Source organism: Dermacentor albipictus, unplaced genomic scaffold, assembly GCF_038994185.2.
Source record: "Dermacentor albipictus isolate Rhodes 1998 colony unplaced genomic scaffold, USDA_Dalb.pri_finalv2 scaffold_13, whole genome shotgun sequence".
Classification (NCBI taxonomy): domain Eukaryota; kingdom Metazoa; phylum Arthropoda; class Arachnida; order Ixodida; family Ixodidae; genus Dermacentor; species Dermacentor albipictus.
In genome coordinates, this window is record NW_027225567.1 from 8,495,607 (window position 1) to 8,523,390 (window position 27,784).

At 48.6% G+C, this 27,784-nt stretch overlaps 1 protein-coding gene across 1 annotated transcript; it reads right to left on the reverse strand.

Annotated features, from left to right (window-relative positions):
• Positions 1–256: 256 nt before the first annotated feature.
• Positions 257–27,784, reverse strand: LOC139051679 (uncharacterized). The gene is made up of 2 exons (XM_070528646.1): positions 26,819–27,784; positions 257–436 (listed from the first exon to the last, which is right to left on the reverse strand). Exons 1-2 carry the CDS (start codon positions 27,782–27,784, stop codon positions 257–259), a joined length of 1,146 nt encoding a protein of 381 aa, XP_070384747.1.

Consider the following 27,784-nt stretch of genomic DNA (forward strand, 5'->3'; position numbering starts at 1 on the left):
GATATGGCTGCCTTGCGTTTGTTTGAGGTATGCGGCTGTGATGTCGTGCTAGTGGAGGCGGGGGAGTACTCCCGTATTTGCCACAGGGGTGTGCATGTGTGCGGGGCGAGGGTCCTGTCTACCTTAGCTTCAAGGAATTGGATATAGCTAGTTAATTTAGCTACCTGGGACTGATCAGCGGATATTTAGGCTTGCTGGACAGGAACATGGGCTCTCAAGGCGGAATTCTATTTTGCCATCTCCCTCACTTGTGAGTTCAATGCCAGCGACGCTGGGGGTCTTGTTGCCAGGCCACCATCTTCAGTGATCTCTGAGGCCTCGGCTGGACGGCCGGCGCCGGCTTGACGAGGAGGATCGTTGGGTTGAGCGAGATCTGGGGCGGCGGGTAAGGGACCGGGACCTCCTGACCCGGCGGTGGGTCGTTGGAGTCGAGCGGCTGGAATGACGTCGATTAAGCTCGAAGGCACGGGGAGCGGCTGCTGGAGGTGCCGCGGCGCGACTCATTGCGCCGGGTGGCCCAAGCTTTTCGCGAACACTCAAGGTCTTTTCTGACCGTAGCTGCTAGCGGTGTGCTGCTTCTGATTCGTACGTGCCGAATAGTGAACACTTGAAGAAACCGAGCCCCGGCCCCCAAGCACAGCAAAACGATGCTCTAATCAATAGGCCACAATCGCACGCACACTTAGGTCGCGCCCACACCAACTAGCGCTTTCAGATGGTCGCCGCGTGTTGATGGTGATGACGATCTCCATGCTATATAACACATACCCACAACTGAGGATTGGCGAAAAAGCGGTCGTACATGTCGCATCACCGGCAACTAGCTCTTTCAGATGAACGCCGCTTGATGACTATGATGATTATCTTAATTTAAGGCACATACCCACAATTAGGGCTTGGCCATTAAGCGGACGGTACATATCGTGCCATTGTCACCCAGCTCTGCGTGTTGATGGTGATGACGATTTTCATACTATGGTTGTAAGTTCAGCGCCGTGTTTGTCTCCTCCTCATTCTGGTCCCGTCGTTTATGCGCTGTTTGAATTTTTATTGTTACCACAATGGTGGATTGGCCAAAAATAACCGACAATTACGATGCTCCCTAATGCGCTAAATCTGAGCTCAGCGTACGCGTGCTTTCATTTGGCGATATACTGAAGCATCGCACCGATCACCGCGCCGACTGGCCGAGCCGCGACGCGCGGCCCTTTATACAGACCGGTCACACAGTGGACGCTTCGCGGCAACTGCAGCTTATGCAACCTTAATATTTACCTGGAAACGCTTGAAGCGAACACTATGCACGAAGATGAGCTTTCTGGTTCTTTTTGTTCTGTTCCCCGCACGACCGGTGCCGCCGCTGCCGCGACTGCGCGGACGTGAGCGCCGTCTGGTGGTTCTTCAAGGTGGCTTCCTCCGCTTTCCTCCTTATGCTTCCGCTGAACCCTCCTTTTCCGCTTTCTTCCTCGCTCTCTCTTTGCTCTCACCGTTTTTCATCCCGCGCTCCGCATTCGCTCTTTCATATTTCGCTGTGCTCGTTCGCTCGGTTACGACGCCGAGGCAGGCTGATGCTCAACGTAGGGACGTGCGCCTAAGAGCTGAGTTCTGAAAGCGACCAGTAGAAATCATGCCAAAGCCAACTAGCTCGTACAGACAATAGTCTCACGTTGATCAGGATGATCACTTGCGTACTATGGCACATGCCCACGATGGGGAATTGGCCAAGAAAGTGGACGATACAATTAAAATTATTGAGAAGAAATTAGCAACTGCAAGCGAACATGAGAGCGGTCACCATGCGTAGCACGGGTGCAGCAGAGGACATGTGCGCGCGCCAGTTTGCGCCAGAGATGTAGGAATAAAATACTCGAATTTGTAGCATTTCATTAACCGCTTCAAAAAAGCTTCGCGCGAGATAGATTGAAAAATGTGCGTTGGTTCGCATAGCTTTTTTAGACAATGCATGACAAAACATTTGTTGAGGCAGCGTGCCAAATCGAAGCAGCCTTTTTTTTAATAGTCAGTCGTATATTTGAAAGTTTCTTAGCTTTCACTTTGTGCGTCATATTGCTTTCCAAGCATGGCTCGAATAGACAGACGGAAATAATAATTGCAACATAGAAGTTATTGATCTCATCTATCCCTTTTAGCTTGCTTTCATGTTGAACTTACTTAATATGGAAAAGTAAACAAAGGAATTAGTAGAATTATGTGACGCACATTTAATTTCGTATATACATTGATGTCTTTAGGATTGTGACTTCTCAGCATAGAAATAAGAATAACATGAATGGAAGTTTCCGTGCTGAATTGGCAATCCAGTCACTCGGCGCAACTTGACCCACAAGTGCTATCTGAAAATCGGCAATAACCGTTTACGTCTTTCCCAAAATCACCACTTGTTCATTGTCTCGAGCACATTTCTTGCGTCCTCATTTTAGGCTAGCTTAGACTGCCTCCTTTTCAGTGTTCATCACTCCTGGATTGATAATAAAGAACGCTACTTAATGCTGCAAGTTCCAGCTGTCCATGGGTCATCTACCCCACAGTGTTGAGTACACCTTGTTGTAACGAACTAACGTCACAACTTCAAAAGGCCCTAGAATTTTTGCTTCACTAGCCAATAGCTTTGCTGGCCAATATGTTGTCGCCATCAACTTTAGAACCTCACCATGGGCAGAAAATTATGGACTGAACCCAAGGATACTTGTATGAGTCCTTTTATGATGAGCGAATGCCACATCTAGACAATACTGCGAGCCGCTTTTGAAACTTAGATGCATCGACATGAATTGTTTCAAATCGCATATCACCCTATTCGCCATTCTATTTGTCTGCGTGTGATAGAACAAAGCCGCGGTGTGTCGTCGTGGCGCTTTGCCTGCTCTCGAAGATCTTTCCTAACAAATTCAGGCCCACTGTTCGATACTAGAACCTGAAAATTAGAAAACAAAATGTGAGCTGGTTTGGCTGCGCCAACCATAAAATATCATGCGAAATCACATTTTCTTTCACCAAGTTGGACATGGCTAGGCCTTTCTTCAACCGGTTGCTATTTAAACGATTTACAGTCGCGATGTCTTTGTCTTATTGCACACCTGATACTTGACAGGCGCTTGGCACGCTTGTGCAATCTGTCGTTCTTCGTCAGTTTCGTTGGCACGCTTCAACGTCATGAATGGTCTATACTTTGTTGCTGCAGTCGCAATGGCTTGGCCACATCTTCGTCGGTAGGCTCCCGCGGCCTCTGCCGCCGAGCTTGTTGATGTTCGCGCCGCTTGGCACGGCGAATCTTTTCTTTACATATTTCCGACGACGATCCCGATTTGCTTTTCATATTTCACACACACGCACACGGGCGTCGTTGCGCACAAGGCGAAGCCAAAGAGAGGAGTGATGGAAGTGCCGCAGTACGCGTGCATATTTATCAAAGGGAGCGCGGTATATTTCCCTAACGCCACACGTGGCGGCGCGCGTGAGCGTCGCCCACTTGGTAAGATTGGTGGAAGAAAAGTAGGGAAACAACAAAAAAACGGAGACGTACAAAAGCAAAGTTCTCAATAGGGGGTCAGAAAATTTGGTTGTGGGAGTTCATAGCGTTCCTTTTTTTTTTCTTTTTTAACCTAGGTACGACATTAGACAGTATAATAGCAAGAGCTTGGTGGCGCAACCCACCGCCCCGTTCCAAAGGGGATGCTCATAACATCCATCCATTCCATCCAAGGAGAATAAAGGCCGAGCCGGCCGTTTCGTAGGCACAGAAGAAAAAGATTTGCCCAGCTTCTTCGCGCGTTTCGCGCGAAAGCGTGAGACTGCATGAAGAGCCTTCATACAGAGCGCGGCGAAATCCAGTTTGGTAGGCTACTAGTGCTGTCGCACTAAAATATTCCGAAGTCCAGGATGGCTATGACACTATTTGAGTCTTGCTTGCTGGAACGTGCCGCAGCATTCTTGTATATTGATCTGCTGCGATCACGGCAGGGCTTTTTTTTTTCAACTCGGCCATATCTACATATTTTACCTAAACCGTTTGTCTGAGGTTCAGGCGACATAAGCTTGAGGGAAAGCGCAAGAAAACACGAGGACAGGAGAAGGCAACGAAGACACAGCGCTCAACACAAGCTCGTATGGTCCTGGGCTGTACTTTGCTTACATGGCACAAGTGGAATGGGGTTACTTAGTTTTCAATGTCTATTTTCACGGGTTTTATCACATGAAATCACTTTACGCGTCCGGGCTGGTTGAAATTATTTTTCAGGGGCCTGGACCGGGCCTGTCGCCCTTGGCCATGGACCGGCTTCAAACAGCGGGCCCGGGCCGGACATGGCCGCTTTCCCTGATGGGCCTAGTTCGTGCATTCGAGCACCTGTGGGTGCCATGTATAGCCAGTGTAAAGTTGGAAAAACTGGTTCTTGATTACGTTATCAAACAAAACACACCAAAAACGGTTATAATTCTTTCTCGATATTTAACCAGCGGAAATAAATGAGGACGCAAGAAGCACATATGCACACGACCTGCGCCGTGTTTCTTTAATTTTTCAGTATTTTAGCAAAAAGGGTCCTAATTGTCATAATTAACAGGCAGGCAATGTACTTCGGAGGTCACGTGCAGGCTTCGTGGTGGCGGCTTTAGATGGCGCCGAGTGTTCTTGGGGAGCGCGAAAGAAGAGTCCCGCTGCAGTACATACCTCATACATAACTCGGTTCGACGATGGCAAAACGTCGTGGCGCTATATTCATTCAATGCTAACGCATTACTGTCGATAATCGTAGTGAGATGGATTCTGTTCAATTTTTCTCATTGCGTTGTCTTAGGGTAATTCACGAAATTTCCGAGGGCTAGCTATCTATGTATTTTTGTATCTAACCATTCTCCCGTCTACCTGGATCACTGGCTAAAAAAATTCAATTATGCGGTTTTACGTGCCAAAACCACTTTTTGATTATGAGGCACGCCGTAGTGGAGGACTCCGGAAATTTCGACCACGTAAGGTTCTTTAACGTGCACCTAAATCTAAGCACACGGGTGTTTTCGCATTTCGCCCCCATCGAAATGCGCGGGTCACTGGCTAGTCCATGGTCGAACGGATAGCGCATAGGGCTGCTCTTCTGGGGGAACAAGGCTTGAACGCAACTGTTCGACCAAAATGGGTCACTAAGTATGTGGCAATGTGTACACACCTGCCACTCTTCAACAAACCTCTGTCACACCGACATGGGCCAGTGTAGATACGGGAGTGGGTGGCTACCGGTGGTAGGTACTCTGACGCCGATTTGGAGTACTGAGTATGTGACACTCGACTTGTGCTGATCTCCAATAAACCTCTTTGATGCCACCTTGGGTCACTGGGCATGTGTAGCCCTTCAATGAACGTCTTTGACGCCAACTTGGGTGACTAGGTATGTGCCACTGGGAATGCGCCGCTATTTACAATGACGGAGGGAGGGATAGAGATAAGAAGAAGGTAGGGAGGTTAACCAGAATCACAATGACGGAAAAGATCACTTACATTTATACGATGCGGAGCGCAATTGAATCCACTTCAACGGGGATCCTCAAGGACAACAACGCGTTGTATTAGCAGGCTGTGCCACAAATGAGCTGGGTATGTACCACTTTTCAATGAACGTCTTTCACCCAAACGCTTTAGCGAGCAGCTCCATGAATACGCAGGGTATGTGCGGCTCTTCAATGAACCTCTCGCCAACTTGGGTCACCGAGTGTGGGCCACTGTGTGCGCGGCAAGCGAGGGCACAATTCTCAGCGTTCGTAGGAACCGGCGGGCCACGCTTCCATATATATATATATATATATATATATATATATATATATATGTGTGTGTGTGTGTGTGTGTGTGTGTGTGTGTGTGTGTGCGAAGTTCAGTGTTTGATGGAGGCCCGTCTGGTCGGGATGGAACATGGTGAAAAGGTAGACGAAACCCGGGCAGTACGCTGACCAGAGTAAAATTTTAAAGAAAAGAAGACGTTTCGGCTCCCACACAGGAGCCTTGTTCACACGTAAAAGAAACAAAGGTGTTCGAGCAGCTCGTTTAAATAATCTTGAACACATGACGCAGGTAGCGCGCACACACTGACGGCAGATTGCCATTTCGCCTGTCCGGAGTGTGTGGCGTAGTCTAGATCATGAGCGACTCAAGATAAAGGCGTCGAGATAGCCCTTTTTTCCTGGCAAGGGCACGTGCCTTCCCCCAGTGGATTGCGTGGCCGCTTCAAGCGGCATGTTCAGCCAAAGCACTCGATTTCACGTTTTATTTTCTGACGTCATAATAGCCCAGTTTAAGACGCCTTTTAAGGTCACCAGTTTCGTCAATATACACGTAGTCACAATCCGCGCATGGGACAACGTACGCAACACCTGGGAATTTCTTTTTTGGTAATTTGTCCTTAACATTGACGAGCGATTGTCGTAGTTTCTTGTTTAGGATGTGTGCAACTCGAACATTGCAAGAACGCAGAACATGGCTTAGAGCTTCGCTTGTCGACGGGATATATATACATATATATGGTATTCTGGCGTGCTTTTGACATGAGGCAGCATAGGCTAACGCTGGACGTGCCATTTGTCGTTCAACAGCCTTCAAGAAAGAACATTGGTAATCACAGGCTGATAGTTCCAGCTGTACCACGCTTACGGTGGCTGCGTAGTCTTCCTGTCTTGTGCAGATTTTCTCCGCGGGTCGCAGAAGCGTGGAAACCACTGCCCTTTTGTGAGAAGCAGCTTGCATAGAGCCGAAAAGCAAGTGGCATTCTGTGTGAGTTGGCTTTCTGAAAACTCCTTACGACAAAGTAGACCCCTTTCTTTCAATCAGCATATCAAGAAACGGGAGCTTGCCGTCGACTTCCTCTTCCACCGTGAACTGGATCGCCGCTTTCATGCTGTTCAGGTGCGAAATGAACGACTGAACTGCTTCTTTGTGAATTACGCGCACTGCCTTCGTCACGTATTCAAGACTATAAGTGAGCTACTCGAACACCATTGTTTCTTTTACCTGTGAACAAGGCTCCCGTGTGGGGTCGAAACGTCTTCTTGTCTTTTAAATGTTTCTTTGGTCGGCATAGTGCCCCGGGCTTTGTCTACCTTTTCACTGCTCTCTCTCTCTCTCTCTCTCTCTCTCTCTCTGCATATATATATATATATATATTTATATATATATATATATATATATATATATATATATATATATATATATATATATATATATATATATATATATATATATATATATATATATATATATATATATATATATATATATATATATATATATATATATATATATATATATATGCAATCTTGGAATAACCCTAAATTTGACCCCAACCCAGCGACTACTGTGTTTTGTGCACAATAGGCGCGTTCATAAGTGTTTAGAGTGAGCTTTTGAAATACGACCAATATTTCATTTCATTTTTCAACAATATAGAACACTTAACCACCGTGCGGATCTACACAATGTAGAAATAACGGCATGCACTAACGACACATCGCCAGGCATTCCGAAACCAGCAGGCGAAGATGCTTAGAAGAAGATGGAAGGTTTATTAGAAGATTCAGGCTTTAGGTGATCGATAAATATATATGTAGCCTACACATAGCTTCTGTGGCATCTTCCGTGCTTGCTTCGCAGCGTCGCATGCATAGGGTGTTCAAGCTAACATTAGCCAAGTCGTTAAGAGAAAAAAAAGGTTTTTAAAGATTTGGTGCAAGATACAAAATTAATAGGTTAGAGCTTCCATGTAATATACATGGAAAGCTCCTGACACATGTTGAGCAGCACAAGTATTTGTGTGTAGTGATAACTTACCGTTTAAAATGGTCAATTGTTTTAACGCTAGAGGCCGATTAGGGTTCTTAAAACATAATTTAAGCAGCTACATCTGTCAGTTAATATTAAATGCACATGAATCATTAGTCATACCCTTTCTTAATTACGCCAGCGTCATCAGAGACCCCAACACAGCAGAAAAATTCAACGCCTAGTTGCCCGGTTTGTTTACAACCGCATCAAGCGCAGCGACTCGCCGTTTGAAATGTTCTCCTCAGCCAAAGTAGACTCGTAGAATCAGACCTACGTCAGCAAGACTTAACTTCTTCATTTACTTAGCGATAATTAGGGACGAACATATCCAAAGAACGCAATGCCTCTGTGTCCTCTCTTCCGAGCTGCCTGAGACCACGTAATCCCTACGCCAAATGAATCACCACAAGCTGTGTGCTATGGAATTTTTCACGACATGTGCCTAATGTCGTTGCTGTAATAAGTCTACGTCAACGGTAACGACAGCAAATATCTGCTGCTTCAGCTCTTTGCTGGGCACCTGGTGTGGCGCAAAACCTACAAATGAAAACTTCCTCTGCCGACGAATTGAGCGCAAGACTTATAGCACACCAGATACCATATATTTATCATTTTACATCTGACATATCGCAGGCTGTTAGACGAAAGCAGCGCCCGTAACATCTCAGGTGAGCGCTACAGCGCAGTTTTTTTTTTCATTAGCGCGAATAGCCGGAAATTTTCGTCAATGTCACGTGTACACCATAAACTGGTTGACTAAAAGAAAAAAATAATCTCCAACGTCATTTTAGAGGACATTGCTTTGGAGATTAAAGACTTTTTGTTTACGTTGTTTGCTACCTTGCTGCCCTGCGGTATAGTTTTTTTCTTTATAGATACCTCAATAGAACATCACGGAGGTTCCGAATGAGGGATGGGCTCGGCCTCTTTCGGCATTTGCCTTGAGGGGGCGACAGTAATGGCATAGGTCGGACAAAGCAACGTAGCCGGTGGACAAGTCATTCCAGCGTGTTCTTGCGCTAACTAATAAACTCAATGATAGGCCGAATTGAACGCCGACAGTTTGTGGACGGCTTTTAGATGACTGATGCAGTTTGAGAGGCGGTGACAAATGTTTATGATATGCGTGCCATGAAACTCGCAGAAGAGGCAGAGATGGTCTTACTCACAGCAAGAAGAATTATTTTCAATATGAGCATTTTATATGAGCTATATGAGCCTCAGGCGATTGTCTGTTTACATCAAATTCAAACCAGCGATAGACGAGGTCATTGATATCGGAAGCAGTACGTTTCCTGTGAGGTAGCTGTAAGCTATCGTGAACACAACTGGAAGTCATTGCTGCACAAGATGTCGAGGTTGTCCGAGTGAAGCTCGGGGAAGCACTGAATAGTTCAGAGAGGGCAATCCGTAGGGCGTGCTAGATTTCGGTCATGATACTCAGCAAATGATATAGTGAATAAGCATTCGTGTCCAGGAACGCCTATCCGTAAACGTGCATTAGGAGCCCGGTGGAAACTCATCATGTGATGTTGCAACAGCTTCGTGTATGCGGTCTTTGCCTGTTATGTCAAAGTGGTCAGGTAGCCGCCTAGAAAGAACCTGGTGACCCCTTTTCTTGGAGTCCTTAATTACACGAACTACATAGCTCGAACCATATGGCTTCTGTTCTATCTTGCTAAGTTTAATTAAGAACTTGTGTCTTATATGTCACGATTTCAGAACTACTCGCCTGAACTTGTTCTTGAGGAAGAAAAAATAGTTTCATTATGTGAAAAGCAGAGAGGCTGGCCTGAAGTATATTCGTCTAGCAAGCTACTCTGCGCTGGTGGAAGCGGAAGAAAACCAGCGAAAGACAGGCATAAACCACGAGCAAGGAGTGCACAGGACGATGCTAGTAATGAACTTGTTTCTTGTTTCCTTGCTCCTTGTTTTGCGAATATGTGTTTTTCCAATGGTTTTCGCCTTATTTTAGAATGAATCAACTCGCTCAGCGCTTGGCCTTGTTGCAGAATGCATAGCAGGCAAGTCTACTGAGAGCCTATAGTCCCGACGTTCTGAATGGTGAAGTAAAGCTCCTGAAAAATAGGTTTAGAGGTAAACCAAGGGCTCAATATAACTCCTTTGTGAACAGTTTGTTGCCGAGGGGGTCAAGATCATCAGTCAACTGCAGTCGCTCTTCCACGTACTAAGGGCAGCCACATAGCGCATGTTTTATAGACTCACGGACACGGCACAGCCCACAGTCAGCAGACACGGTGCGTCACATTAGGTGCACGTAACGACGCGTAAACGCCACACCCAGGGTGTCGTTGTAGGAGACTGGCACAGCTGTGGTGAAACCTAAATGGGGCCCTCCTAAAAAAATCCTCCTGAGTTCTCAGTGCGAAATCATTAATGACCAATTGAACGGCGCTGTTTTGCGCTGCGAGTAATGCGTTAGAGTGATATAGGCTGCCTGAGCCAGCAAGCAGCAGCAGCCGGCGGTGCCAACGCCGCAAGACACTGACGCGGCGAAGCCCATCGGGCAACGCGTCGCGGCAATGCCCTCTCCCCTCACCCAAGAAATCGCGCTCTGTCGCCGCAGCTAATACCCCTCTACGTTAGGAAAAGTACCGCCATCCTTTGAACAATGCCGCTTTTCCCTCTACTGTATATCCGATTGGATGATTTCTGTCTAGTGATAGCGCGGACAGCAATCGTCCAATCGGACTGAGCTTCAACGGGGACTTTCAAGAACGCACCACCATCGACTTGCTTTCGCAAGTAAAAAATAAAGAAAGAAAAAACAAGCAGTTTACGGGGACGCTCGAGGGGGCTCTACCGTCGCCTTGAGTGCTCAAGCCAAAAGTAAAGAAAAAAAACACGCGGTTTAACAGAAGAGACAGCGGAGGAGAGAGCAGATGGCGGTACTTTTCCGAAGGTAGACGGGCTTTAACTGCAGCAAGTTCAATCTTTCGCCCGCTCTGCCAACGGCTCTGCTTCGTCGATGAGCGCTCGTGCCGAGAGCGAGAGCGAATCTGACATGCGTCGCGGCGATGCACTCTCCCCTCACGCAACACCTCGCGCTCTATCGCCGCAGCAGAGGGGCGCCCTTTCGCCCGCTCTGCCAATGACTATGCTCCGTCACGGCCGGGCTGCGTATTTACAATAGCTAGTAGGTACAGCGGGGCGTGGCACTTGCGGAGACGACGGACGTTTGCGCGAATGCGCGAGTAAGAGCGGGTGCGCGAGAGGAAATGTGGGTACTTTTGCTCCTAGAATATACGACTCTGCCTACACACTACGGAGGACTTTCTGAGCGCGTGTTGTACGCATTCGACCCTAGGCGTGCCGGCAGAAATCGTGGGGCGCGCTTTAGCGTCGCAAGTTGGCGGCTGGACGTAATTATATTTATTCAATCGTGTTTTTTTACTAATTTAAACAACGTGTCATTATTTCCCATTATTGGCGGCGCCTCCAGGACACCAAAGCCGCAGCGGGGACATCAAATCTCGAACCAGGACTGGTCCGTGGGTTGGGGCTCACCGATGCCTGCGCGTGCCAGGCGAATATAAGATCGGCTGTGCGCTATCGTGGACAGCCAATTTTTTCTGCGGACACCATCTGACACGCTTCGGCCTCCGCGGCCCCAACCCACGGGCCACCCTGCTTCCAGCTTTGATCCCCCCGCTACCGCTAGGGTGCCCTGGAGATCCTGCGCCACCTACTTTAATATAACTTCAGGTGCTCTCCTGAGGCCTCCGTTTGCGGGTACATGTGCCCTCCTGGAGCAGTGCTTGTACAAAAAAATTACCGACGATTACGTTACTTCCTAATGCGAAATTTGAGCGCAGCAAATAAGCTGTTTCACCTTTTCGATAGATTGAGGCAAAGAAATCGAGCAACACATGTATGCGCTATCACAGAATTTTTTTTTTATTTTTCACACGTATTCCTTTAACAAAGACTGCACTAACAGTTCTTGACAGTCATGAAGGAAGCTTTGTGGTCGGAGAAATAGACTGATATATGTTCGACTTGGTACACCAATGCTTGATTCTCAAAGACGAGATCTATACAAGTGCCTCGCGAGGTTGTCACAGCCGTGGGACGCGTTACGAGCGAGAGGAACGGGATGTTCTCCCGCATAAGTGTTAGGAAATTGCTGTTTGTCTTTATGTCAACATTAAAGTCCCCCACTACTAACATCGGTGTGGATCGATCGACGGTTAATGCGAGCTGCAGGAAGTGCACGACGTCTTTCGTGAGTGCGGTAGCGGACTCACGAAAGCGGTATCAGTCGGTCGCTGCTAGCGCTGGGGAGATGAAAGGGGGGCGGAGCTGGTTACGAGGCCGACGACAACGCCGACGACGACGCGAAACCCAGGAACGGACGCCAAAGAGCCATTTGTGTAGCCAGCCCTCCTCCACAGTCTCTCCTCCTCCCTTCCATCATCCTCCCTCGCCCGGAGAGCCGAGAGCGCGCATGCGCGGCGGCGGAGCAGATTCGTCGGCGAGCTGGTTACGAGGCCGACGACGACGCGAAACCCAGGAACGGACGCCAAACAGCCATTTGTGTAGCCAGCCCTCCTCCACAGTCTCTCCTCCTCCCTTCCATCATCCTCCCTCGCCCGTAGAGCCGACAGCGCGCATGCGCGGCGGCGGCGGAGCAGATTCGTCGGCGAGCTGGTTACGAGGCCGACGACGACGACGACAACGACGACGACAACGCCGACGACGACGCGAAACCCAGGAACGGACGCCAAAGAGCTGCGCTCTAAAAGCAATCTACCATCGCGAGTGAAAAAGCGACCCGCGACCTATACAGCACCAGTCAGAACATTGCCCCTCCAGACACAGCGATGACCAAATGGGGCGTCCGTGCCCACTGCCTCACCGCGCGGGCAGCTAGCGGCGGAGCTTAAACAAACTGGACCGCACTCCGCAATGCCGGCATGCCTAGGGCACAAACGCATACAACACGCGTTAGGAAACCTCCTACGTCGTGCCTAGGCACACTCACATATTCAAGCAGCAAAGGAGCATATACAGGCACACTAACCCCGGCCAGTTCAGCTGACTGAAGCGGTCGTCCACCCCCCCCCCCCCCTTCATTTGTGGAGGTCGGCCAACAGATGATATCTTTTTACGCTAATTTACATTACATTAATTTACAGAACTAATTAATTTACTAATTTACAGAAGACAAAGTGCTTCTCTTGTGGAACACATCTCGCCCGTCTCTGTGCTTTTTTGGACTTCTCACTGCACCTGTGGGGTGTACAGCCCCCTCCGTCACGGTGATGGTTGTGCAACACCCCGAGGATCCTCCCGGTTCCCGTTCACCCGCGGACATCGGTTCGAGGAAGCGAGGGAATACGTCGAGTGGTAGCGAGGACACAGAGCTGTACTCCGCATCAGGTGACGAGTCCTCGGAAGACAGCTTTCGACTTGTCCAATACCGCAAGGCCAAACGAAGAATTATCAACTCATCTTCGGCGTCCGGCTCGAACACTGTGAAAACAGCGCCTCAACGATGGCCTCACTCCATCTTGTTTGTGCCCCAGAACGCTACCGACAACCTGCGCGTCCTCAACAGGCAAGCACTCTCCCTGTATCTCAAAAACACTGTGCCAAACGAAATCAAGGATGTCAGGATAAACACTAGGAGAAACATCCTGGCAATCGATGTGATGAACCCGAGCGCGCTGACCATACTACAACATGTAACGCAGCTGGGAAACATCAAGGTCCGACCCATTATGCCAACGATTGGTGCCACAATAATAGGAGTCATCTATGACATTGACAACGAAATTCCTAATGCAGACCTCCCAGTTCTCATAAAACGAAAAGTGAACATAAGTGAACATAAAGTGAACATAACGTCATTGTGCATGTTTGTCGCCTCGGCAACACACGTTGTGTGAGGCTAACGTTCAAAGGCGACTGCCGTCCACCCTACATGAAGGTCGGCCACTTTCGCCACCAGGTTCGACCATTTATTCCAAGACCAATGCAATGCTTCAATTGTCACAAGATTGGCCATGTGAACGGTCTCTGCAGAAATTCGGCCGTATGCCCTCGATGTGCCGAACCCCACTCAGAAGACAACTGCAGCGCAACCACATCGAAGTGTCCTGACTGTCAGGGTGATGACTGCGCCTCTTCCAAAGACTGTCCCCAGATCAAGAAAGAGATCACCATTCTTAAACAAATGGTGAGAGACAATTCTACCCACAAAGAGGCCGCTGTGAAAGTACGGTGAAGACGACGTCACCGTCGAAGGTCTTCACGACGGAAAACATCAAGCTTTCAGGAAAAGTCAACTCGTCAAGCAGCATCATCAGCGGAAGTTTCCAGCACTCGGAACACCGATGTTGGAAGGGAGAAAACTGCCAGATCTCTCTCCAAGAAGGAATGGCCGCCACTTCCGCGTACACGACCGCCAGAAGAGCCGCAGAAGAAGCCACCCCCAGTACAGCAAAGTGCTGTATCTGAGGAATCGCGGAAAACAGATGAGCAAGTGATAGCACTTATTAGGCCTTTAATGAATGCCGTTCGCGCGTTGCTAAGCAACATGCACACACCGTCTGCCAGAAGTGCGCTTCAAGCACTGGACGCTCTGAGTCCGGTGCTGGCAACCCTTGAGTAGATCACGGCTCCACAGCCACGGTCTTTTAGGGAAGAGGTCCGACAAGCAGCTATTTTTCAGTGGAATGCGCGCGGACTCAGAGGGCACCTTTCGGATTTCCGTCGCTTCGTGTACGCCAATATGTTTCCCATTATCGTCATTTGCGACCCGAACTTATCGAACACAATCAGGATTTCTGGATATGAATTATTTATGTCGTCAACTGTTTATGAAAACAGTAAGGTTTTGGTGTGTATTCGCCGTGACCTCACCTACACTCATCAGCCTGTACCACCCAATGACAATAATCAATATATATGCCTAAGCGCAAGGAAAAAGAACTTGGCCTTTACTTTTGTGGGCGCCTACCTATTTCCGTCGAGTCGATTTGATTACAAAAGACTACAAGACATCCTTTCCTCAACCTCCAATCCCTGGGTCATCATTGGAGATTTCAACGCCCACCATACACTCTGGGGAAGTCCGATGATCAACGGAAGAGGCAGAGCTCTAGTATTTCTCGCCTCCAGTAATGAACTTTGGCTGCTGAATGATGGAAGTCCTACCTTCTTACGTGGCTCCACGTGCAGCAGCTGTCTTGACTTGGCTTTCGTCTCACGAAGCCTTGTCAGACGCGCAGGGTGGTTTACGGACATAGAGACGCACGGAAGTGACTATATCCCCACGTACATCAAGATCAGAGGATTGTCCCCTTGCAAAATACGGGATGCGATCCAAAGAGTGGACTGGCCTAAATTTCAGTCTCTTATGGAAGAACACTGCGACGCCAATCCATTTTTCGACTTGGAAGAGGCAATCAAGAGCACGGTGCAAGACACTATGCATACTCTCACATGCTCTTCGAGACTGAATGATTTTGATGTGGAACTAGAACAACTTCGAGCAATCCGACAACGTGCTGAACGAAGATACCGACGTACGAAGACAATGAACGATCTACGGACTGCCAGGCGCACGCAAAAGAAGATACAGCGCCAGTTAGACAAGCTCGATTCGCAACGTTGGGCTGCCTTTTGTGAGTCGCTAGATCCACGCAAGCCTTTATCTCAACTATGGAGAACGGTGCGCGGTCTCCGGACACTTCCCGTACAGCGATTCCCATTCAAAGCGCTTGCCCTCTCTCAAAAGAGATCGGAGATTGACGTGGCTGAGGATTTCTGCACCAGCGTATCCGGCCAACTCACAGCTACCAACATTCTATCACCTTCGTGTAGCTGTCCGCCACCACGTGATCACCGGTTGGATCTACCATTCTCAGTCCACGAACTTAAGGCAGCATTAGCTTTGTGTAGCCACACATCAGCGCCAGGACCTGACGGAATTTCCTACCGAGCTCTGTGTCACCTGGGGGAGCGAGCGAGAGGAGTTCTCCTCGAAGTGTACAATGAATCTTGGAGAAATGGCACGCTACCAACAACCTGGAAGACAATAATAATATTTGGGGTTTTACGTGCCAAAACCACTTTCTGATTATGAGGCACGCCGTAGTGGAGGACTCCGGAAATTTTGACCACCTGGGGTTCTTTAACGTGCACCTAAATCTAAGCACACGGGTGTTTTCGCATTTCGCCCCCATCGAAATGCGGCCGCCGTGGCCGGGATTCGATCCCGCGACCTCGTGCTCAGCAGCCCAACACCATAGCCACCTGGAAGACAAGTCGCCTTGTTCCACTGCTGAAGCCTGGCAAATCGCCGTTGGAACTCTCATCATATCGCCCGATCGCTTTGGCGAGCTGTGTGGGCAAAGTAATGGAGAGGATGGTCATAGGACGTCTGGAGTGGTACTTGGAGTACCACAACACCTACCCAGATGCCATGGCGGGCTTCCGACGCGGTCAATCATCGATCGATAACGTCGTCGACCTGGTCACCTACATTCGACATGAGAAATGCCGTAAGCGTCTCTGCGCTTCTTTATTCCTCGACGTTAAAGGGGCGTATGACAACGTTACGCATGAAGCCGTCCTCTCTGCTGTCGCAGAGGTAGGCGTGGGTGGTCGGATGTTTCAATGGATACGGAGCTATCTATCCATGCGATCCTTCTTTGTAAGCACTGAGGGAGGCCATACTTCTCTACATTATAGCTACCGCAGCGTCCCCTAGGGCGGTGTACTTAGCCCTGTGTTATTTAATCTAACACTAATTGCTCTCCTTGAGCACGCGCCAACCACAGTCAGGCTATCAATGTACGCCGATGACATCTGCATATGGACGTCTGCAGTAACACGCCTAGAGTTGAGCGCGAGAATTCAGAGAGCCGCCACACAAATTGTTATCTACCTCTGTAATCAAGGCCTGGAAATTTCCTCCGAGAAATGCGCACTGGAGCCATTTACGCGCAAACCCATGGCCAATTACAGTGTAATGATAAATGGCCAAATAATACGACGGGTCCGATCGCACAAGTTCCTAGGTGTCATAATCGACAGGGACTTGTCATGGAGCCCACACGTATCATACGTGAAAAAAAAGAGGTTGACAGGCATCTGTCACCTGCTCAAGTTTTTCGCTGGCAAGACATGGGGAATGTCGCCAAGTGCCATGTTGCAACTGTACAGGGTGCTTTTCCTAGGATTTCTGCGATACAGCTTGCCAGCAATAAGCAACACAGGTAAAACAAATGTACGCACAATAGAAAGTCTTCAGGGTCAAGTGCTCCGAATCTGTCTAGGCCTGCGTCAGAGTGCTTCAACAGTGGCTACGATAGCAATCGCTGGAGACCACCTTGTCAGGACCCCCATTGAAATTGAAGTACTCAGGACCCATATAAGGCATCTGGCCAGGACTCCTCGTCACCACTTGGTCTCCCTAACAGCGGACAGACCACACACATCTTTCAGCCAGACGATAAGCGCATATGATGAATCATTGCCAGCTTATTTCACCCCGGCTGCGAGACCTTCGATTCCTCCATGGTGCCTCGCTCAGCCAAAAATCAACCTCGCTATACCTGGTATCTCGAAAAAAGCTGATCTATCATCGCCAGCCCTTAGACAGCTCACGCTACTACATTTGTACGAGAACTACCGTGATTCTACGCATATTTACACTGACGGATCTGTCCTTCCAAGCAGCTCCGTGGTGGCAGTCGTCATACCAGCGAAAGCTACAACAATCAAATTTAAGACGACTCACGCGACAACATCGACGGCAGCAGAGCTCGCAGCGCTCTTTACTGCCCTTCATCACATTGGTGATGAACCACCACACAAATGGACAATATACTGCGATTCGCAGGCGGCACTGCAGTCTCTACTGCCACCTTTACGACGCGGACCGCACGAACAACTAATATTCCATATTACAGAATTGTTACAACATACAAGTGATGCAGGCCACGAAATAACCTTTCAGTGGCTTCCAAGTCACTGCGGGATTATCGGCAATGAACGGGCGGATCATGCTGCCCGCTCAGCCCATACTGAGGAGTGCCACGTCCCAATTTCTCTTTCTAGAACTGACGCAGCACGGAAGCTCCGCCTACTTGCTCGGCAGTGCACCGCGTCGTAATGGAATGAGCCACATTTAAGAAACACGCGACTGTACTCACTTGATCCCACACTAAGTCTTCGAGCGCCATTACAGCTTCGCCGTAGAGACGCCACGCTTTTATATCGACTTTGGTTGGGCGTTGCCTTTACTAAAGCCTATGCATTCCGCATAGGGATGACCGACAGCCCAACCTGTGACCACTGTGGTCTTGAAGAATCAATTGGCCATATCTTGTGTGCCTGCCCGCAGTACAGTCCACAGAGGGCATGCCTTCGCCACGAACTTGACCAACTGGACGACCAACCGCTTTCCGAAAAAATAATTCTGCAACATCGAAAGGACCTACCGTCACAGAAGAAGGCCGTGCAAGCGCTATTGCGCTTTTTACGATCTACCGGCCTGTGTGAACGACTTTAACTCTATACGCCTTTTGTGTGTGTGCCTCCACGTGTGCATGTTTTTTTTTCCTTTTTTTAGCGTTTTCCTCTGCCATCTTTCTAGCCTCTATCCCCCATCCCCAGTGTAGGGTAGCAAACCGGAGACTGATATCTGGTTAACCTCCCTGCCTTTCCTCTTCATTCTCTTTGTCTTCCTACATTCCCTTTATCATGGGCGTCCTGAAAATGGGAGATTCCCTCCCCCCCCCCCTTCTCCGGAAATACTGGGCTTATAGGGGCGAATAGCATTAAATTATCTTTGAGAAGCTTGGAATCATGAAAATGTGGAAGAAACACTTCAACGCAAAGGACATGACGTGAATGATGCAAATTACTCTTCAGTATACTTTTTATTGAATAATACCTGCTGCATTTCAAGCGTTGATTTCAACAAAGTTTGGTACAAACTTCAATGAAGAAAATCATTCAGAAGAAGCATTAAAAGCTGTGTAAACAAGCAGTTTGTAGTGGGATTATTTCTCCCTCGTCAAAGATCCCGAGTTCAAGCGTGTCAAGGTCATAGTCTGATTAATTTCTTTGACGGCTTGTGCACATATTTGGAGGGCTTATCTTGTGCGACAGTGATTTTGTTTGCGTGTTCCATGAGGAGTATTCGCATGAATTTTTCGGCAATTAAAGCCGCTGATCGCTTTGCGTGGCTGTCGTCAACACACTCTGAACAGCTTAGTACTGGCGCGCGTTCGAGCCGACGCTCGACGAGTAGTTGAAGAACGTTAAGCGCATTCGTTCTTGACAAGTCCTTTGCCACACGCTAAAGAAATTCGCTACACTGTTCAAAAGAGCAAGAAACTCAGGCCTTGGGCACCATAGCCCGCTCCTGTCTTGGTCTTGCAACAGTGCGTACAGATCAACTTTGTTGCACGTTGTTGTTGCAAGCATTTCACAGGACCCGCAACCAAAATCTGCTATTAATTTAGCAATGTAGCTGCCAACGTATACGACAAGCCCGAGTAAGTCACCGGCCTTGGTGTAGCGGCTTGACATTCCCTTAGGTCTTCCAGCTCGTCGCGAAACTTTTGACAGTGTGGCAACCACTTCTTCAGCATCCATACCGGGCGTCTCGGCTTCCTTCGGGCTTAATGGCTTGGCCTTCACAATCCTATCAAGGGCAGTCGTAACGGCCCTGGCATCCAGTTGATCGTTGCCGCCACACATTTGTCGAATTCTTCCGAATTCTTCTTTATGCTGGGTTCATCAATAATTAATGTTGACATATGCAGCCTGCTGCTCAGAAGTGAAGCCTCGTGAACCAGTCTTGCTCGCATCGCAGCACTCATTCCGAACATTGTCGGACTTGGGCCCATGTATTTCTGGAGGGTGCATTTTGCTGGCAAATTCAGGAGCCTTTACATTCGGGTACGATCATAGCCTTTCGGTGACAGAAATAGCCATATTATGCCCTCTTGAATAACTTCTTCAGGATACGTGTGATGTTGCTTTCCGTATCGGTATATTTGGTGGAGCAGGAATACGGCCTTTTGTCTACATTCTGTGAGCCTGTCACGATTCTCCCAACGAAAGCATGATGTTTGCTTTTGCGATAGAATACCGTGGGTTGGTCTTCTGTCGCGAGTTTTTCCAGTAACTGCTGGCTCTTCAAACGGTGATATGAAACTTGAGAGCGAAGCTTTGTAATGATACAGATGTACCGGCTTGCTCGCTGGCCATCGTTGTTTGTGGTTTGCGTGCTGACGCTTTTAGTGTGTTTATAGAGGCAGTCCAACAAATTGCATTCCCCAGGCAGCGATTCAAGCGGCTCTGCTTTCCGCTTGGCTTATTTTGGAACTGTCGTAGCGCAAGCTTGTGTGTGACGCCTTGTGCTATCTAACTATGCTCCGATATAGTGACGCCACATGACCCTGTGACGTCATAGCGTTTTCTGTATAAGAACAAGCCGTTCTTGGCAATAAAGCAGTTGCCTTTCTGCTCCGGGACCGTTGTCACTCTTCTGCGTTAGTTCAGGAACAAGAACTGCCCGTGCAGCAGGTTCTTTGTGAGGCTTTTTCGCGGGAGACGTGAGGTAGATCGGATAGCCTTCGAAAACAGTGGGGACAGCGCCAAGCAACCGTTTCTTGATGCGGCACTCTGGAGCGTAGTCGGTCGAAAGAAAGTGCTGGTGACATACGACCGTAGGTGGCGACTTATCGTTGATAGTAAAATCCTTCCTTCCAATGTTTTTTTGTCATTTGACGCACAACTCTCTGTCACTTGTAAACTGATGAAATGACACGCCCGGGCATTTGTCAGAGTGCGATCGGCAAAAGGGCACGTAGCAGTGCACCATTTGGATACCGATCAGTCCACGTGAACAAATTTAACACGAACCACCAGGAAACATGTTAACGCAATCAATTGATTAAGAAAATCATACAAATTTAGTTACAATACCATTATACTTACTTGGTAAAACGCGGCAGTAGCGAATGTGTGCGCTCATGTCCGGTGAATTTTCGCGGTACCTCCAAAGCACGTGCGGTGAACCCTGTCCCTCCGTTCTTACCGCCCTAAAGCGAGGCGTCTATTGAGAAGAGGTGGATGGATGGATGGATGGATGGATGTTAAGAGCGTCATCTTTGGAAAGGGGCGGTGGGTTGCGCCACCAATCTCTTGCTATTAAACTGCCGAATCTCCTGCCTAAGTTAAAAACGAAAAAAAGAAAAAAAAACGCTATGAACTCCCACAACCAAATTTTCTGACCCTCTGTTGGGAACTTTGCTTTTGTACGCCTCCGTTTTTTGTCATTTCTTTACTTTTCTTCCACCAATCTTCCAATCGCCTCTTACTAATCTCTATAGACAAGAACGGCACCGAGAGCTGCGCCGGCGTTGCGAGCGCCGCATGCGGAGCAAAATTCTATTAGCGGGTGGTACCCCTCTCCCATCTCTCGTTCGCGCCGCCTTGATTGCCTCCTGCACTGCGCGTGTTTGGGCACGTTTCGCGCCGCGCGCGGTGTGTGCGCGTGGACATTTCTTTCGAAGGGCGGTGTACAGTCTCCCTGACATTTAGGGGAAAACTCGAAGCGCATCGCATCGCGATGCGGCGAGCGCTTGAGTCAAGCGGCGGCAGCAGCTCGCGCAGATGCTCGAGGGGCGGGATCTTGAACGGCGTCGTCTGCTACGGCGGCGCACGCTGGCCGCATTGTCGAGAAACGTTCTACTGTCAGGTGCAGGGCGCTGATCACATCGTTACTGCGTGAAAGGAGCCGGTATTCTTCTAAGCGTTGCGCGACGCCCGCTGATACGCCTCGAATGTAAGTTCATCGCTGCATGACAGTCATAGACGACGTACTGATTCCATACATTCTTGACGGCCCGTTTCTGGAAGGCGACTATATATTCTAACGCGATAGGACGCCGATCCACACTGCTCGTGCTGTGCAAGAACTGCTAGAAGAGCGCGCAGTCACTCTCTTGGAGCGGCCGCCTCAATCCCCGGGCGCCAACATCATTTAAAATGTCTGGGGCTCGTTGAAAGTATCGCTGGCGCAACATCCCCTCTATCAGTCGCCCGAGGATAGGCTTCGATCCACCATCGTCAGTGACTGAGACGTGCAGCGAATGAACACATCCCTGATCAAGTCATTCTACACTTCACTGCCTTCCAGGATGAGCGCTGTCATCGCTGCCGCTGGGGACATGACGAGATACTAACTGAAGTTCCGAGCGTGACGTGTCCAATTCCCCACCGGCGGGCAGGGTCTGTCTGGTGTAGCGAAAGATTATAGAGAAAAATCACTTCCAGCTCATTGTCTGAACTTAAAACGTTCATTTAATCGTGTCCGTTTGTTTCACCGTGTTCGACTCCCATTGTTGAGTGCTTTGTTTTCCTTTCGAGTCAAACAAAGACTGAGCACGTTGCGCGCACATCTTGGTGCGTTTTGTCGCTGCTCATTACGGTAGCACACACAGTGAAGAAATATACGTACACACGCTCAGTACTCCAGCCTTTCGAAAGAAGAAATGAACCATGTTGTCAAAAGAAGTTTGTGGAACTCCATTATCGCCAATGAAGGATCAGAGTGTGGCGACGCACAACGTTTAGTAAAGAATATCAGCTCAGTTCCAGCAGTACCGATGAAATCGGTGCACTGCCCCTGACAGTACCACGCTTCCCGAAAATGCGGCCAGCGCGCGCCGCCGTAGCAGACGACGCAGATCACGACATGCCCCTCAAGCGTGTGCGCCTGCTCGAGCTGCTGCCGCCGCACGACTCCATTGCTTGCCGCATCGCGATACAATACGTTCCGAGTTTTCCCCTTAGTGTGAAACAGACTGTACACGATTCTATTTGCCTTTAAGAAGGTCGGTACGCTTGACGATTATTTTAATGGCTGCAATGTGGCGAAAGGGCAGCGTCTGCTGAACCAAGTGACTCTGAGCAGGTAATTGGAAACGACATCGTATGTGCCGCCGGAAAAATCGTCAGCACATACGATGCGGCACATACATACGGCACCTACAAGCTAAAGTCATTTTTGCAGTTTCTCACATTATGTTTGCTACAAATCCGTGTTGTCTCTGATGGCGACAACGGACTTCTATCGACACTGTGCGGAAATAAACAAGATATATCGCTGCATAGCACAAGTACGACATGCGCACACAACTTTAACTAGTACGTCCCCTACAATATGGAATAGAGGCAGCAATGTAGACAGCTTGACCATTTTTTAACAGTACTCAAGAGACGGAAGTTGAAAGTATTATTAATCATTTCTGCTTCAGTAATGCCGGCGCGACCGAGACGAGGGTGTGTATCGTCCAGTAACTCGATCGATCGGTGCAGTGGTGAAGCTGGAATGAACTCCGGTCATGTTCAATGCATCATGCACATACTCAATTTCTCGGCACGCGTGAACTTCGGCCACTGCTAGCACATACAACAGACGTGGTTTCCATTCTTGGGCAGCGCACACACAAACGAAACACGAGAAAGAAGACAGGACAAGCGCTCGTTGAAATTAAAGTTTTTATATGAATAAAAGTATTATGTACCGAGTAATTATTAAATTCACGTGGGTTACATATAGAAACCGTCATACACTCAGGAGTGATCAATGAACGAGCTCGCTTCGTTTGCCAGTTGTTTACTTCGCTCGGCGCACCGCAGTAATCCATGTCTGTCGTCTGCTTCTTTCGTACCATTTTCTTGAGAATCGGCAGAATTTCACTGGTGGCATCAACCATTTCATGTTTACATTGCTGTCGTGACAGTTAACAACACAATAATAATTTCCGGTTATTCGAAAGGCGCCGTCGCAAACAAGAGACGTTTCGCGCGCAGCGCGAACTGAGCGCGGGCGCGACCGCGAAGGGAAGCGGCGACGGAAACCTACACCCGTTGGAGATGAAATCGCTCCGCCAGGGGAGAAACGAGCGCTGGCGTCTAGGATGAAACTTGGCGTGCGGTCGTCTATTGCGGACATGTTTCCATTTCCTCTGCTCTCGCTGAACCCAAGGGCTTCAAGGAAGCCAGTGTTGCCTAAATCAACCACTGGGCAGATATCTTCACATTCTAATAAAACATGCTCCATCGTTTCCCTAGCTTTACCGCAGCAAGCACATGTTTCTTCTCCCTTCTTATACCTCGCTTTATAGGTGCGCTTCGAAAAGTAATGAGCTTCCCTTTAAGTTATCATGAATGATTTCTTTCCTGATTTAGTTTTTTCCTCTTTAGTAGTTACTCATGGCAGGTTTCGTTTCTGTTGCCGGCACCCATGAGACTATTTCAGCATCTCTGACTTTACGCTTGGCGTCCTTTGTTGCAGTGTTGCCCACCCTACAGGCCGCATACTTACTGGTAAGCTTCCTAGTTCTTTTCCTCCACTGTGAATCAATGTTGTTCCTGTGCAGATACCTTATCACTCTCCCAACCCATTTACTTTCTTCCGTATTCCTCAGTCGTTCTTCATAATCAATATTACTGCGAGCTTTCCTCACTTCAAAACTAGTCCAGCCCATATCACCCTGCACAGCTTCATTTGTAGTCTTCCCGTGAGCGAGGCGCCCCACTGACCTGTCGTTCCCATCGAGTACTGATTGTAGCCCTGATTTAAAGCAAACAACCGCATTTCCGAAAGTAAGTCCTGGAACTATTACACCTTTCCACCTACCTCGGAGCACCTCGTACCTATTTTATCCCCATAACGCTCTGTGCTTCATTATGGCTGCATTTCTCTTTCCTTCACTGTTATTGTTTTTTCCTGTGTTTCCATGTATCTATTGTCTTCGTTTATCCATATACCAAGGTATTTATATACTCTTACCCGAGGTATTCCTGGCCTTGTATTGCCACTTTCAGTTCACTGTTTTCATTGAATACCATAACACCTCATTTTCTTACACTAAATTTCAAACCTAAATTGTTGCCTTCCTGTCCACAGATATTAGCCAGACGTCACCAATTATCGGCTTAATTGCGTATCGGCTCATCAAGCATGATGTTTGCATTGAATGCATTAATTTCTGAAACCTTTCTAACGACAATTACCTGCGTTATCCAGTGTATAAATCTTCTTTTGCTTGTGGTAAGGAATACCCAATATTTTTCAGATGTCACCAGACGATGGCGCTGCCATCGTCTTGTTTTCTTTGAAAGGCCCCTTACCAGGCCCCAGAGCACTTTTTGGTTATACGTTCGAAGTTGTTATGTGTCCTGTAGGGAGCGTTCTGCCGCAAACATTTTTCAAATCGGCTCATTAATAGCCGAGATAGAAATATTTCAGTGCCGCGCAACCTATAATTTCAGGAGGCGAGCAGTACTGCCAAGCGAAAAACTCTCTCCACTTGCCCCGCCTAGTCTCCACAAGCGAAATTCCTTCCCTGCGTTCTCCCATACCGGATCTCGAGGATCGTGTGAGACATACGTCATGGGCCCCGCCTTAATTTTCTTTTTATTTGTCCTCGCTTTTTTTGCGGCGTGGCGCACATCCTCTGATTCGTCTATTCAAGCAACATATATTACACAAATAACAGATGTTGCCTTGAATAATTCTCGAAGTCACGTATCACGACGAGTGACGTCACAGCACAAACACGTGTACGTAGTCACATTAGCACATATACATCATCCTCCGGCTTGGAGCGCGGCGGCCACGAGGAGAAGGCAAAACGGTGTTCGGTTTGAAATTTCAGATCTTTCTGCGGCGCGTAACGATGTAATACTTTGCAGACACGATCGTCATCGCGCATTGTATGCTCCGCGCTTGTCAGCAAAAAATGGCCAGACCTGGTAAGGGGCCTTTTAAGGATATCATGAAGCCTTTAATGGGTAGCCTAAATATAAATTTGAGAAAAGCCAATCTATTCCAGTCGTAAAACGCGAAAGCGTTGTTTTTGTAGAGGTCAGTAGATAAGTACGGATAGGTAAGAGGAAGAAGAAAAGCCCAGTTTTTCCGCTTCACCACCAGAAGGCAGAACTTTCACAAACGAATACAACTGGTAATTCTTTCCCTTTAAGACAAGAGACTACTCGTTCACATCTGCGAATGTTCCCTCCAACACGGCAGCGAACAGACCAAAGCTTATTGTGCATTATATCTTTATTAATTTTTATTTATTTATTAAATACTGCGGACACGTGCTCCAAGCAGGGAGGGCGACATGTGGTACATACAATAAAAATCAGATTGACAGAACAAACAGAACCATGAAATTACAAGATTAGGAAGTAAAGAAAACTTATATGTGTTTGTTCTTGCAAAGTAAGGGGTTAATGCATCGTGTCTGCGGTGGCGTGTAGTTCTGGTCGATGACTGCGGTTAATCTTCAGATGGGTCAAGGGATAAATTGCTGGTGTGAAGTAGTTTAAGGAAATCAAGTCTCTGTTTCTTTCTTCTAAGTCCGAGTGGTTCGAGGCTGTTAATTTCCTTAAGTTCGGTGGGAGAACCACATCTAGAAAATTTGTTAAAAATAAATCTGACCGCTTTTCTCATTGTTCATGAACCTAATTTTTCCAATGTTCGCCAGTTTTCTCATCACTCCATCAAGCTAAGCTTCCAGCTGTACAAAAGCTAAATTTCCACGTTGCACAAAAACGTTGAGGGTTTCACTGTAAAAGCCCCAATAAAGCCCGGTCAAGAAAGGAAACAAAATTTATTTCGACATGAAAATTTTGGTCAGCCATTCGGACCGCGAGCTCCTGCTCCACTCATTTATTTCTAACGTCGCCGACGCTTTATCGGCACTGCGCGCTGTCCGAGTGATGCTTCTACAGCGTATAGTCGCTCGTGCTAATAAATGGTCCGCTGCTAAGTGTAGACGGTTACCTGAACCGCGTCCAGTACAAATAAAGCAGGAGCGCCACGAGAACTGTCACGAATCCGACCATTGCTAAGAGGAGAAACAGCGTGGGTCCCAGAAGGTCACCGCATAGAGGCAATCGCCACATAGGGTGCATTGTAGCCACTACTTGCCCGCCAGCGAGATGGGATTGCGGCTCGCCCGGTTGTGATGGCCTCGGGACGAATTCCACTACGACTTCATCTGTCGGCTGCTCCCCTGCATCCGTTGGCGGTGGCGGAGTGTGTTGCGCGATGTCCTGACGTGGCTGGTCATGAACGTGGATGGCTAGCGCGTTGTCACCACCCGCTGTGCTTCCAACTTCGCTAGCACCTTGCATAGGCGAAGGAGGGTGTTGTGCAGTGTCCTGGCATGTGTGTTGGTGGACGTCATTGGTTGGAGCGTCATCACCTTCGGCGGTGCTTTCAGATTGGCTCGGGGGCGTAGTGGCACCTTCCTGGGTTGCTGGAGAGGGAGGCACAGTGTCCTGTGGTGGATATTCAAAGACCTGGCCAGATGGATCACCATCACCGTCGGTTTGGATTCCAATTCGGCAAGGAGAAATGCTCATGTCTTCCTGGAGCGCCGGAGGTTGCTGAGAGGCGTTCTGATCTGGTTCTTCTTGACACTGGCTCGCTGGTACGCCGCCATCGTCAGAATGCCCTTGAGCTGGGCTAGAGGCCCGGCTCACGTTTTCCCGAAGGGCCGGAGACAGTTTCTCAGTTTCGTGACCTGATTCTTCATGGAGATGATCTGCTGGAGCCCCATCACCATCTGGCCGGCACGCAACTAGGCTATGTGGCTGGCTCGTGTCTTCCTGGAGCTTCAGTAGGTTTTTAGCTATTTCCTGATTTGGGCTTTCATGGTACTCACCGGTAGGTGTGCAGTCACCTTCGGCCAGGCGTCCAACTCGGCTCAAGGGCCTGCTCACCTCTCCCTGGTGTTCTGGATGGTGCTTCGCGATGTCGTCACGTGGCTCTTCATAGAACTGGCCCACTGGTACGCCGTCACCATCGGCTGTGCGCCCAACTCGGCTCGGAGGCCGGCTTTCGCAATCCAGCGGTTCCGCTTCTTCGTGGTGACATTGGTCGGACAT